Source organism: Centroberyx affinis, unplaced genomic scaffold, assembly GCF_046629955.1.
Source record: "Centroberyx affinis isolate AG114_WGS23_722 - 3 ecotype Tasmania unplaced genomic scaffold, CSIRO-AGI_Caff_v1 ptg001577l_1, whole genome shotgun sequence".
Taxonomy (NCBI): domain Eukaryota; kingdom Metazoa; phylum Chordata; class Actinopteri; order Beryciformes; family Berycidae; genus Centroberyx; species Centroberyx affinis.
This window is the reverse complement of record NW_027280027.1, coordinates 117,186-130,875: the sequence shown is the minus strand read 5'-3', so window position 1 is coordinate 130,875 and position 13,690 is coordinate 117,186. Positions and strand designations below refer to the sequence as shown.

Below are 13,690 nucleotides of genomic sequence, written 5' to 3'. Positions count from 1 at the left end.
AAATCCTACTTTTACGCATGGTTACATTGGTGACATTCCAGGAGTGACAACTGAACGGACCGGTATTTTGACAGCACCACGCTTAATCCACAACTTGTTGATTTTGATTATAAACTGAGTTGAGGTAAGCTTTAAGTTTATTCTTGTTTCGATCTCCTATCATATACTTTGGAAGACAGAAAAGCGGTTAGAACAGTGCCGTTAGGTTATAAGCATGTATCCTTTGGTTAAGCTGTCTGCCATAGCGTGGTCTGTTTATGTGTTTGCACTCAGAAAATACTGTATGGTGATTTATCTTTATTTTTCTGTCTTGGTCGTGTAATATCTCCAGTTTGCGCCTACAAATAGTCATAATCCGAGTCATGCGTCCTTAAGCCTCCTGGCCAGTGCGCAGCACATTTTTGGCGATGCAGCTGATCTCACTTCATAAGCAGGCACAGCGCACACTACAGCAGAGGAGGGCTACCGGGAAATGGTCCACACACACATACACACATACACACATACAGATGATTGATGTGGTGGAGGGTTAACCCACTTAAACTCAGCTGAGCCACCTGTTTGAGTGTTCTGAGTATGAGTATACATCACAGTGATTACTATTAAACTGATCTGTATCTTTAAAATCCCATAAATTAATACTTTTTTTTTTTTTTTTTTTTTAAGTATTATTGATTATGTACAGTACATATTGGTGTTTGTTTGCCTTGTGTTGACCATAGTTTACCCATTTATATATTTGACATTACATCACTGAATATAGGATTATTCATATATGCTTACTATAGGCTACACCCCACATAGCTGAACTTCAGTGAGATGTTCATGGCAAAGGTCATTAGCAAAATAGAAATATGCAAAAACAGATTTGTGGGTTTGGAGTTAGAGTTTGAGGTTAGGGAAAGTTCCCCACTGAAGTTGGTACTAATGTCTTAAATACATGACTAAACACATTGAAACTATGACAAGTCGAGGGACGGCAGGAGTTTATGTTGTGGCTGGTATGGGAAAGGCAACTGTGGTTTTTGTTCAGGGGAACGGTTTGAAAAGTCTTGAGCATTCTGAGCTTTCACATATTTCCCTCTTATGTTTATTCTCCCTCAACCTCTCTCTCTCTCTATCCCTCTCTTTCTCTTCTCCTCTTGCCAACATGGCGATTCAACTTCTGTCCTCTTGTTTACTTCTAACATTCTCATGCCAACAGGGATGAAGCTGTGACTCCGATTCTCTCTCTCGCTCTTCCCCCACGGCTCAAATCCCTCTTATGCCTGATTGCTTTAAATATTAAGCTATGAAAACTGAGCTGCCAGAATTTGCAGTCCGGGCTGTGTGTGTGTGTGTGTGTGCGGTGTGTGTGTGTGTCTGTGGTCACCCTGTTGTGTGAACAGTGTGCAGGGGACTTCCTTTATGGCCTGTGAGTCATGGCAATCTGCTCTTGAGTTAGGGTACAGTGGAGTGTTAGGTTACACAGTACACACGCGCACACAACACACCGCGCACACACACACACACACACACAGGGTCCTTGTGGCGTTCTTGGGACTTTTCGGTACCAGCACTCTCTGCAAAACAAATAGGGGGGAATTGGGGGGAAATGGCATCTGGAAATCACCTCCACACCTACAGCACTCTCTCTGTTTTTTTAATATCTTCAAGTGCACTGAACAAGATCAACGTGAAGCTTTACACCTCTCTCTTCCACCCATCCGCAGCCCTCCTCTGCTGAAGCAATGTTTTCCAAGGCCACCGCCAACTTTGTCCGACAGATCGACCCGGAAGGAAGCCTCATCCACGTGTCCCGCCTCAACGACTCACACAAGCTGCTTCCCATGGCGCTGGTCGTCAAGCGCAACCGGTTCTGGTTCTGGCAGAGGCCCAAGTACCAACCGCTGGACTTCACCCTCAGTGACTTGTTGCTGGGGGACGAACCGCTTAGTCCTGGTATGTAGGTTCATATTAAAATGCTACAGTATATAGTCTTTTAAGGACCACATGAAAAGGCATCGTTACTTCCGGGATTTTATGCATTTCCTGTTGAAACAGGATGTTGGGGCGGCACATAATGCAGCGAGCGATCATTCAAAAGTCCAAACCAATGGAATATGAGTCAGGGAGAGAAAGGCGATTTTATTTGATGGGAGGGGTGCGGAGGGGCGGGACTGTTCAAAAATCTGACGGTTTTATTGGTTAGAAATGTATATATTACGCCAGTAGTGCAGCATGAGGTCATCATTAAAGATACTGTTTTTTCCAGGAAGTAAAAGTAATATGGAAGTATATTTCATGGGGACTAAGAAAACTTGTTGGGGACTAAAAAAAAAATGTTAGCTGATGTTGACTGTGTACTGTAAAAATCATCTAAAATGTTTTACATGAGTAAATGGCTCATACTACCTAAATACTAAAAAAAAAAAGACTTTCATCATGAGTTTTACTTTCATGCCAGCAACTATTTTGTCAAACTCACATTTTTCATATGGCAGATTTCCCATTTTCAAACTCTTCATATGTGGACAAGCCACACACACACACACACACACACACCCCTGTACATGCTAACACCACATGTTCCGTCAGCTGTGTCTGAGACAGACTTCCTGACCTACCAGGGGACGTTTGGGGACATCCTCAGCGGGAAGCTGGGTGCCAAGGCTGGTGTTGTCACCGTCAACCTGGAGGGCCGGGGCTCCTCCAAGCTCCAATCATCATTTGGCAAGCTGAAGAAACAGGAGGTGAATGTGAAGAGGCTGCTACGGGACTCCAACGACAGGTACCTTATGTGAAATAATGCCATTTCCTGTTTGCACACTGCAACCAATAAGAGGTGAGATGATGATGTCATCACCTGGCGGACATTCATTATTCATGAGAAGAGCACTCTGAATTGAATGGGTCAGCTAACAGCCACTGCCTTCTAGGCTATTGATCTCATTTCAGATCAAAGTTGTTTTCCTCCACAAAATGTAACTTAACCCACAATAGACAAATATTCAAGGGGAGTTAAATTTTACTTCACCCTAAACAAAACTTTCCAGATGCATTATCTTCCTTGTAAAGTAAAGACAGATTCCAGATTCCAGGCTTTTTTCCAGTTCACTTCGGAATTCAATGGATGTACATCAGTAGACAAAACACCTAAAGCCAGTATGCCTATACAGTAAATTAAGGGTTTCATTCCAAAATGCAATATATCTATTTTGGGAAAAGTTGGTTACCTAAAATTCATCAGGCAATATTTGAAAAATATAAAAGATTCTGTCCTCATAAAAAAATATTTTACAAGCAAATGTCTTCAAAATGTCCCATAACATGCTTAACTTTAATGCCAGCAGTTGATATGGGAGAGTGGCTGTCTTTTTTTTTTTCAAATGGTGGAGCTAATGTTGAACACAATGGCCCTCTGTGTAGTATAACTGAACCAGATGCCTTCTGTGCCCCAGGCTGATGAACATGCAGCATGTGCTGGTGCAGCAAATGGAGAAGCGAGCCGATGTGCTGGCGGTGCTGAAGGAGAGGATCCTCACCACCAGCCCCTGCTCCGTCACCGAGACCTGCCAGGAGCAGGGCACCTGTGGGGGGGTGCTGGGGCTAGTGGGCAAGCTGGGGAACACTGTGGAGGTGGGTGTGGGTGGTGTATTATTATTATCCCGTGGTCTAAATGCAGTTTCAGGGGGTTTTCAAACCTACCTAAAATCACAGTCAGAAACACTGAATACACTGATGTTACTGATGTTTTTGGCATCATAAAATATAATCTATGAAATATCAAACATGCTATATCTTTGTGTGTGTGTGTATATACTTGTGTCCATAGGTGTCTGTCAAGGACAGTAACACCATCCAGGCAGACCGTGATGTTTCCTTGGAGATCCCCCCTGGTACGGTCATCGCTTACAGCCTCCTAGAACTGGAGATCAAGAAAGATGGACACTATGGTGAGTGTGTGTGTGTGTGTGTGTGTGGGTGTGTTACAGAGTGGTAAATGAAGCTTAGCTGGAGTGTGTGCAGTGGGCATAATGTGTGAACTAGAAACCACAGAAGCAAAATCACATCTCAGTTCCGATTTGCTTTCAGTTCCCCACAATTACAACCAAAATCCCAGCAACAGCGCACCTTTAGTTTTAGCTTTGCATTTTTAATCCAGAGAGATAGAAACAAATTAATCAGAACAGAAATTTGGTAATTTTGATAATGCAGTATAATAGTGCAGGTGTCCATTTTCCTATGGACTACTGAAGGAAGAACGAATCAAAATTGTTCCAACCAGTCAGAATTGAAGGTATATCCATATTGTAATTTTGTGACATCTCACCTACAATAGACTTGTACATGGAATAGACAACTGGAGCAAATGGCCACCTTTCATTTGATGTAATTGAGTGTGAGATACTCCATTTCACGGTTTTTAATTATTCAATGCATCGCAGGGTTGAGAACACTCTAAAATCCCTCACTTAATGGTGTGCAGAATTTGTTTTCACCATTTTTGTGCAGCCCTCAGTCTGACGTGTGTCTGTCCATTTACTCGGTCTCTCCTATATTGTTGATTGTGTCTGTGTCTGTGTGTCTGTATGTTTGTCTGTGGTTATGTGTGTGTTTTCAGAGCTGTGCCTGCAGCCTGGTACTCTAGGAGGCTTTGAGCCGGACTCAGGAACGTCCTCTCCATCCCACGATTCCTTTGACAACCTCTGTGTGGTAGACGGGCTGGAGTGGATTGAGGAGAAGGTTCCAAAGAGAGCACCGCTGAGCACGCTGCAGAACGGTTTGTGTCCAGTCGCTCAACATTTACTCATTAATGAACGTCTAAGGAACCGACAGCTGATTGAGCATTGTGTCCACTTCTTATTTTTCTTGTGTGTGTGAGCAAGTGAAAAGCGGTAGTGAAATTATTGGACTACTACTGAATAACTGATGAAAGATTTTGTTTCCTTTTTTATCCACTACATTGATGGCATTGTGGTTTAGTGTATCAAAAAAGGAAGTGTATTTTCAAGTGTCAACTTATTCATAGAATTTACTGTGTTTACTGAGTTGAGCAAACACATTTAATGTAAGTGCTGAGAACTTGCCTTTTGAAAAAATAAAAAAAATCAGAATGATGAAACCATTTATTGATACATTCAGCTTATCGTTGTTACCTTCCTCTTTTGTAACCGTCAAACTGACAAACTGATGTTCAAAGTAGGGTTCAACCGATACAGTTTTTTGAAGATTATTATTTTTGGATTGAAGTAGCTCAATGTTTGTGCTGATAATCAAATCTTTAAATTTGACAATTTTAACTACAGTAAGAAAATCACTAAGCTGCTTCTTGGTATGTGGATGTACAGCGCACCAGCCTAGAGCTGGTTGAGGAGGATGACACAGACAGGCCGATATCTGATTTTTAATAAAAACCCAGTATCATCCCAATATATATCCAATATATCAGTCTAACCCTAACTGAAAATCTGATGTGAGATCTCTCCCCATCTCTCACAGAGTTGCAGCAGTTGGAGGTGTGTCTGTCTCCGCTGGCCCAGCTCCCCCAGGCGACTCGATCTGCTTTGTTCCAGCAGCTCCATGAGACTATAAGGGACAGAGCCAGTCTCTCAGACCTGGAGCATATGGTGAGTGACACAGTGACATCACTTGAAAGGAATACACCAAGTTTTGGGAGATAGACCTATTGGTCAAGAAAGAAACACCAAAATCAACCATGTGTCCCCAGGAAGTTGTTCACTCTGGTTCTCCATGCTCCAGCATGCACTTTGTTGAGTGATAGTCGGCCGCTGGCATTATCCAAAGTAAGAAGTCCGCTGTTTTAATAATAAAGAAGTTGTTAGTAGTTATTATTATAGGGCTTTGTGGATTTATAAACTTTAAAATTAAATATCATTAACTGATGTACCCAGGTTTAATTTTGGAACTATTTCAGATGAGCAACGATGTGCTCTTTTGTTGTGCAGTGATTTTTAGCTTCAGAGAAAGTAGTCCCTGGTAGTTCAAAACATGTGGTATTTATACGTCATATTTTGTGTAAATTTCACCAATCTTCTATACAAACCTGCCAGACTTGATGACATATGATTTAAGATTACTTAATCATTTAACTTCAGAGCTGCTACAAGTTCGCATTTCTCACTTTAAGATAATGCTAGTGGTCTATTATCCCTCAACATAGTGAATGCTAAAACGTTAGCATGGGGCACTGCAGCAAATGGTCTACCAGGGACACATGGATGATTTCGGTTTCTATGTTCTCATCACTTAACATGTAAGTTGACCAGTGGACCAGTTTCCCAAAAACTCCTGTCAAAATTCCTGTCAAGACAATAAATCTGGTGCAACACTCAGAGAGACTTCTATGACGCTACTTCTCTTCCTCTTCCTTTTTCTCTCCCTCTTTGCCATTCCTCTCACTGCTTTTCTCCTCTACTGTCTTCTCCATTTTCCCTCTTCTCTGTCTCTCACTCTCTCTCGTTCAGCTGGAGCAGTGGTGCAGAGGTGAAGCACCCGTCATGGAGCCGTCAGTCAGTCAGAGCAACTCGGTGTCAGCCGTACTGGACCTGCTCACACCTGGCCAAGACAATCACATTGAGAACGGCGGACCTGGCGTACCGGCTTACCTGACCGCAGCTCACCTGTTGGTCAGCGCCATGGAAGGTAAGAGGAAAATTTGGACCTAAGACCAAGAGGTACAGACCAGTCTGTCAATCAGGGGAGAGACAATCCACTCCTCTGTGCCTGTGCATGATAAACTTCATCACAGCCTACAGCACTTGAGAAAATCAGTTTCTACAAATCAGGCATGTTGTTTATTAAGCAGCATCTTCTCAATAAAAGAAAGTAAAAGTTGTCCTATTGTGAAAATGTAACTTAACCATGGATCTTCCAACCTTAACTGTGATTTTTCACGACTGCCGCAATCCTCTTGACGTATTCAGAATGAACTACTTCCTCTACTTTGTCTTTCGCTTCTCAAGTCAACATCTTTGAGGAAACATCTCCTTTTTCATGTGTACTATTTCTAGGAAATGCATATTTTATGGTGCAGTTCACTACGGCCCCAGTGTGAAACACACCATTTTGTGCCTGCATATTTCTGTTGTAACAGCTGCTTGACGTGACAAACTGTGTTGTGTGTTTGTAGTATTTCCTGATGAGGCTCTGAGTCTCCTGAGCGAGTGCAGTGCTGATTTTCTGGAGGCCTTCGACACACTGGTCAGTCTAATGCACCTCATTTGTTGACTGTTCTGTGTGAGTTGTAAATGATTATCTCATTTAACGTGACTCTCTGACTCTCTGAAGGCGGAATAAGCCAGATCACTCTTAATTTCAAGAAAACGTCAATTGGTTCAAGAAGATAATTTGATCCATTTGATTTACATTGGAAAGTAGGAAATTATTTCACCCCCATTGTCCAATTTTTTCACTTCAGAAAAGTAAGATTTAAAACTCACTATTAGACTAAATAAGTAAATATGTTTTTTCCTCTCTCTCTCTATTTGTGTCTTTATTTATCTCTGTGTCTTTATTTATCTCTCTCTCTATGTGTCTTTATTTATCATTCTACCTATGTGTCTTTATCTCTCTCTCTATGCGTCTTTATTTATCTCTCTCTATCTGTGTCTTTATTTATCTCTCTCTCTATCTATGCATCGTTATTTATCTCCCTCTATGTGTCTTTATTTATCTCTCTATCTATGTTTTTTTATTTATGTATTAATTTATTTCTCTATCTGTCTATGTTTTCTATCCCTCTCATCATTCTCAGATATGCAGGTTAAAGGCGAGCTGCCAGCCTCTTCCCGTCGAGTCTCTTCCTGTCCCGCTGCAGGACGACCGGGCCTTCCAATTGGCCGAACAGCTGCTCCGCTCCGCCAATGTGATGCTGAGGAGAGAGACCGACGGGTTGTGGGCAGAAACAGGAAATAAACCAGGGGTGCTGCCATTGGTCCTCTGTGTCGCCATGCGTGGACTGTTCTGTCTCTGCCATGGGCAAGACTAATGTGTGTGTGTGTGTGTGTGTGTGTTGGTGCATAAACTTTTATTCTGCCCGTTCTTTCTTTCTTTCTTTATTGTGAGGTTTATTGCACCTTAAAGCCATACTCACTTTATATTATTATATCCCTATGCGTTTTTAGTATTTAATTTTTATGGTATGACAATACGAAAACATATTGTTATTTTATTGTTATTTTACATATATATATTTTTTATTATCTTAAGCACTTAAAGATATTTTTGTAAGAAACATGTATTTTATTCAGTGTGATATTGCAGTGCAGCTCTGACTTCCAAACCATTGAAGAGTTTGGTACCTAAGTGGACACAGACCAAGAATCACACAACCAACTTTTGATGCATGTCAATGGTACATAGAAATAATAACATTATTATTGCAGTGGTATACTAACATTCTGGCTGGACAGGATTTTTTCACTTTTGCTGTTTTTTATTGAACTGGCTGCTATTGCTTGAGCGTTGTGCATACGTTTCTCATGTATTGTGCAGCGTCTCCTGTTCCAGTTATGAAGCATATAAGCTATTACACTAGATATATTTATTAGCTGCCTTCAATATGTCACATTCCTTTAAATACTGGCGTTGTGTAATGAAGTATATATAGTATATATATATATATAGTATTTAGTATAATGCACTATTGTTGTTTTTGTGGTGTGTCTGTGTGTTTGTATGTGAGCTATACATTCTTAAGAAGTTAACTTTGCCATCTTTCTCTCTATCACTTTCCTATTTGTCAGTTAATATCCTGAGTTAATATTGTTTTGATAGACGTGTCACTTTATACTATAATCATGCATTTTGTAAAACTATTTACATTTAAGTCTGTGTGTCGCTGTTCTGTCAAAGGTTATCATTTTATTCAATCATACTGTTTTCACCAAGGCATACAGTATAGTTCACAGATGGTGTCCTATATGTGTCCTGGTAGTTTGGTACTTGATGAGACGGAGTATGTCACACAATATATCTACAGGCAGCATTGTCGTTTTTGTTGCTGCTATTGCTGAAACAGTATTACCCGAGCTACGATTGTCATCCTAGGGCATAAAATCATTGCACTAGATGTTTTCAATATGTCTTTAATATTTCATGTTCAAACATTTCACTTGAATTGACTAGAAAACTATATTATATTAAAGTGCAATGCTTGATTAAAAGAGTTCTCACACACTTTATCTGCAGATGTGTCAGTTTTGTCAACATATTATGCATGATCATAAAAGAAATTGGGTTAATTTCAGGCAGGGCCGGCTCTAAACTGCTGGAAGCCCTGGGCAAAATGTTCTGTGGAGGCTCCCTTTTGAGCTGAATCCTCCAAGCAATCAAGCAATAAAGACGGAGTAAAAAATTTGTGTTTAAAGCACTGTTTTGTTACCTATTATACAGTAGTGGAAAAAGTACTCAAATCCTTTACTCAAGTAAAAGTATCAAAACCATAATGGAAAAAAACTCCAGTATAAGTAAAAGTTGTGCATTCAAAAGTTGACCAGTAAAAGTATAGAGGTATTAGCAGTAAAATGTACTGAACTATGAAAAGTAAAAGTACTCATTCTTTCAGAGTGTTAAATTGATGCGTTGACCTGTAAAAAGTATTTTAATGTTGTAGGTCAAACTGCTCCATATACTGTTAGGGAGTTTAAACTCTAACAATGCTACATATTTTATGAGCTTATTGTAAGTTTTGCATGTAAAACCGTATTCTGCAGAGTAAGTAGAAACTACAGCTGTCAGATAAATGTAGTGGAGGAAAAAGTACAATATTTCCCTCTGAAATGTCTCATAAAATGGAAAAACTACTGAAGTACAGTACTTAAGGAAATGTACTTAGTTACTTTCCACCTCTGCCTAATTGTAAATTGCCAAGCGCCTAGAATGTAAAATGTAAGTAATAAGAATTTATGATAGGCTATTCAATCTTCGCCTGCAGTGAATTTTCCATTTCATTTTTTGGTAATGAAATCAGACGGCTGATAGTTGATGAAAGTGTATTTCAAGTTCAGCCTTTGTAGTCTATTTTTCTTTTGTATTTGAATAATGATGAATGGACTGAACTGATAGAAAAAGCCTTTGTATGACAATTAACTTCCTGAATACAGTAGCAGGAGAACAGCCAATCACAGAAGAGACAGTGGCTGGTCATGGAACTGGTGGAACGAAAAGTTGGTGAATTGCGGAAGTGAAAAGTTGCATTGCTTTGGCTGCTGTCAGAGAGGAAGAAAAAACTTTGAATGAAGGCAAATGCAAATTAAGCTGACATTTCTATAAGGCAAGAGTATTCATCATCATCACCACCACCATCTTCTTCTTCTTCCTAGTCCTAATGATCATTCTGGGATCGCGGGGATATTTTGAAATATTTATTGTGGTTCTGACCCTTAACCTCAATATTTAGTTGCTTATAATGTTGCCAATTTAAGAATTTAAGTTTCCTCCCTGTTTTTTCTCATTATTTTCTATTGGTTGTGATTAAAGGCTGTGTCAGAGTCACATTTTTGAACTTCATCCCCCGTACTGCAAAAGTTAATATACCCATCTATCAAACTTCAGCAATATATTAAGACTTCTTTTAGAGCTGCATTATATGAGTAAATTATTTTGGACTAAAATGTCAACTGGAACGTTAAAATTCCAAGGTCACAATGTGACTCCAGGTTGAGATAAATGTAGAGTAACATGGAAGCTCCACTTCCATTTCTGAGTTCATTTCATTTAGGAGAGAGAGAAGAGATGGCTCTGTTTTTAACAGCATTTAAATAGCAAAACCACACAAACAAAGAACAATAGTCTAGTTACACGTACACTATTGACTGTAGTGGAACTTACAAATCTCTACAGAAATAAAACCATACAGGCAGCGTATTTTTTTTGTTGATATCGTTGTTGATATCGTTTACTGAGAAATGCAAGGGTGGGAATTTGGGGGATGTAAGGGGGGGGGGGGGGTGGAAATGGATGGAGGGGGTTGGGGGTTGGGTGTGCGAGCACAGGTGTTAATGTGCTCACATTGAAGAATTGCAGGATTTGTTAGAGTCTGAGTTGAAAGTTGACTCCATCTTGTCCTCCTTGTTCTTCTTCTTTTTCTCCTTACGCTTTGGAGTAAGGGCATCAACGATTCTACGCAGCAAGCTGCGCTTCTTTTTCTTCTTCTTCTCCAAAAGTTCATTGAGGTCCCTCTCCAGAACAGCAAGCTTATCTGCCATGAAGGCTTTTCTCTTTGCCCACTCTCGCTCTTTCTCCTCCAGGGCCTGCTCGTTGTCAATTTTGGCCCTGAGGAGACCGGCCCTCTCCTCCTGCTGCTGGAGGAGGCAGCTCTCTAGCTTTTGCTCAGTGTGCTTCAGAGCAGCCGTGATTCTGGTTTCAGCCTGGGCCTGTGCCTGAGCCAGTTCTTGGGCCTTTTCCTGGGCATGGACCTGGGCCTGGACCTGGACCTGGACCTTTTCCTGAACCTGTTCTTGGGCCTTTTCCTGGGCCTTTTCCCAGGCCTGTTCCTGGGCCTTTTCCTGGGCATGGACCTGGGCCCTTTCCTGGGCCTGGACTTGGGCCTGTTCCTGGGCCTTTTCCTGGGCATGGACCTGGACCTGGGCCTGTTCCTGGGCCTGTTCCTGGGCCTGTTCCTGGGCCTGTTCCTGGGCATGGACCTGGGCCTGGGCCTTTTCCTGGGCCTGTTCCTGGGCCTGGACTTGGGCCTGTTCCTGGGCCTTTTCCTGGGAATGGATCTGGGCCTGGACCTTGGCCTGTTCCTGGGTCTTTTCCTTGGCCTTTTCCTGGGCATGGAACTGTTCCTTGGCCTGTTCCTGGGCCTTTTCCTGGGCATGGACCTGGGCCTCGACTTCTGCCTTTTCCTGGGCCCTTTCCTGAGCCTGGACCTGTTCCTGGGCCTTTCCCCAGGCCTGTTCCTGGGCCTTTTCCTGGGCATGGACCTGGGCCTGGACCTGGACCTGGGCCCTTTCCTGGGCCTGTTCCTGGGCCTTTTCCTGGGCATGGACCTGGGCCTGGACCTGGGCCTTTTCCTGGGCCTGTTCCTGGGCCTGTTCCTGGGCCTTTTCCTGGGAATGTATCTGGGCCTGGACCTGGACCTTGGCCTGTTCCTGGGCCTTTTCCTTGGCATTTTCCTGGGCATGGAACTGTTCCTTGGCCTGTTCCTGGGCCTCGACTTGGGCCTTTTCCTGGGCATGGACCTGGGCCTCGACTTCTGCCTTTTCCTGGACCTGTCCCTTGGCCTGTTCCTGGGCCTTTTCCTGGGCATTTTCCTGGGCATGGAACTGTTCCTTGGCCTGTTCCTGGGCCTCGACTTGGGCCTTTTCCTGGGCATGGACCTGGGCCTCGACTTCTGCCTTTTCCTGGACCTGTCCCTTGGCCTGTTCCTGGGCCTTTTCCTGGGCCTTTTCCTGGGCATGGACCTGTTCCTGGGCCTCGACTTGGGCCTTTTCCTGGGCCTGGACCTTTTCCTGGGCCTGTTCCTGGGCCTTTTCCTGGGCCTTTTCCTGGGCCTTTTCCTGGGCCTGAGCCTGTACTTGGGCCTGTTCGGTCAAGCCCAGAAACATGAACTGGAGCTGGGTCTGGGCAGAAGAGTCCAGGTCCAGAATCTCTTTAAGATGTTCATCTGCCTCCCTCATAGTCTGGTATTCCTGGCTGGTCCATTTCCTCTGGATGTGTTGCTTCTTCTCGGCAGAAGAGTCCAGGCCCAGAGCCAGCTTAAAAGATGCTTCTGCCTCTATCATCATCAGATGCTCCTGGCTGCTCCATTTCCTCTGGACCTGTTCTTGGACCTGGACCTGTTCGGCCAGGCCCAGGAACATGAACTGGACCTGGGTGTGGTCAGAAGAGTCAAGGTCCAGAATCTTCCTTACATATTCATCTGCGTCCCTCATTGTCTTATAGTCCTGCCTGCTCAATTTCGTCTGGGTTTGGGTCTGTTCCTCGTTCTGGACAGAAGAGTCCAGGCCAAGAACCAGCTTCACCTGTTTTTCTGCCTCTATCAGCAGCAGATGTTCCTCGCTGCTGGAGACTGGGTCCAGGAGCCAAGTCTTCCTCTCCACAGGGAATTCCAGGTAGGTCTGCCGCACAGTGCTGTGGGCGGGGCTTACCTGGGCATCCTCCGGCTTCGTGTTGTGCTGGATCTCCATGTATTTATTTCTCTTGTCTCTCTTTCTCTCTCTTTTTGTCTTGTGTGTCACCTCCATCGCGCCAAAAAGTGAAATGCCTCTGTGCTCTGTGCACTTGGAATTCTAACCTCACACTGCATTCACTGCCCTCGTTGTGACACCACAATGTATGAAGTTAGTAAGATTCCAAGTTCCCCTTGATTGACAGGACTGTCAAAGATTCTGTGTGTTTTTATTTGATTTTTTTATGTGTCTAGCTTCAGAGAAGTGAATAAAATTGTATTTTCTGGGTTTAATTACAATAAGTGTAATGTGATTTAAGATCATTCCAGTTAGTGAGCGTTTGGAAAGAGTATTTTGGTTCTTGTTGAGAACCACTGCACTATGTCATCTAACTAATGTCATCTACAAGATAGAGCACATGAATATCAAAATAAAATGTAATAAATACAAAGGTGAATATGGCTCTCTCCTCTTGTGTGGACATGAGTTTAAAATGAGGACATTCAAGACTGCAGTGGCTTTAGAACGGTTGACAGAAGAAGGGTGACTTATCTTGACCAATACTAGTACTT

At 42.7% G+C, this 13,690-nt stretch overlaps 2 protein-coding genes across 2 annotated transcripts; one reads left to right on the top strand and one right to left on the bottom strand.

The window, feature by feature from the left end:
• The first annotated feature begins 10 nt into the window (after nucleotides 1–10).
• Nucleotides 11–9,171, top strand: LOC139650998 (gasdermin-E-like). The gene is made up of 10 exons (XM_071527822.1): nucleotides 11–124; nucleotides 1,713–1,941; nucleotides 2,578–2,770; nucleotides 3,441–3,618; nucleotides 3,815–3,935; nucleotides 4,604–4,762; nucleotides 5,482–5,609; nucleotides 6,468–6,645; nucleotides 7,133–7,203; nucleotides 7,757–9,171. Exons 2-10 carry the CDS (start codon nucleotides 1,731–1,733, stop codon nucleotides 7,988–7,990), a joined length of 1,473 nt encoding a protein of 490 aa, XP_071383923.1. The 5' UTR covers nucleotides 11–124; nucleotides 1,713–1,730; the 3' UTR covers nucleotides 7,991–9,171.
• Nucleotides 9,172–11,009: 1,838 nt separating this feature from the next.
• LOC139650990 (golgin subfamily A member 6-like protein 22) lies at nucleotides 11,010–13,136 on the bottom strand. The gene is made up of 4 exons (XM_071527813.1): nucleotides 12,453–13,136; nucleotides 11,997–12,398; nucleotides 11,649–11,942; nucleotides 11,010–11,534 (listed from the first exon to the last, which is right to left on the bottom strand). The coding sequence occupies exons 1-4, from the start codon at nucleotides 13,134–13,136 to the stop codon at nucleotides 11,010–11,012; spliced, it is 1,905 nt and encodes a 634-aa protein (XP_071383914.1).
• Between the last annotated feature and the right edge of the window lie 554 nt (nucleotides 13,137–13,690).

Bases quoted from the DNA above. Each gene is read 5' to 3' on its own strand.
- LOC139650990 (XM_071527813.1), bottom strand. From the start codon at position 13,136: ATGGAGATCCAGCACAACACGAAGCCGGAGGATGCCCAGGTAAGCCCC. The intron at 12,399-12,452 runs GTCCAGGCCCAG...GTCCATGCCCAG, and splicing joins AGGAACAGGCCCAGGAAAAG to GAAAAGGCCCAGGAAAAGGC. The intron at 11,943-11,996 runs GTCCATGCCCAG...GCCCAGGTCCAG, and splicing joins AGGCCCAGGTCCAGGCCCAG to GTCCAGGCCCAGGTCCATGC.
- LOC139650998 (XM_071527822.1), top strand. From the start codon at position 1,731: ATGTTTTCCAAGGCCACCGCCAACTTTGTCCGACAGATCGACCCGGAA. The intron at 3,619-3,814 runs GTGGGTGTGGGT...TTGTGTCCATAG, and splicing joins AGCTGGGGAACACTGTGGAG to GTGTCTGTCAAGGACAGTAA. The intron at 5,610-6,467 runs GTGAGTGACACA...TCTCTCGTTCAG, and splicing joins TCTCAGACCTGGAGCATATG to CTGGAGCAGTGGTGCAGAGG.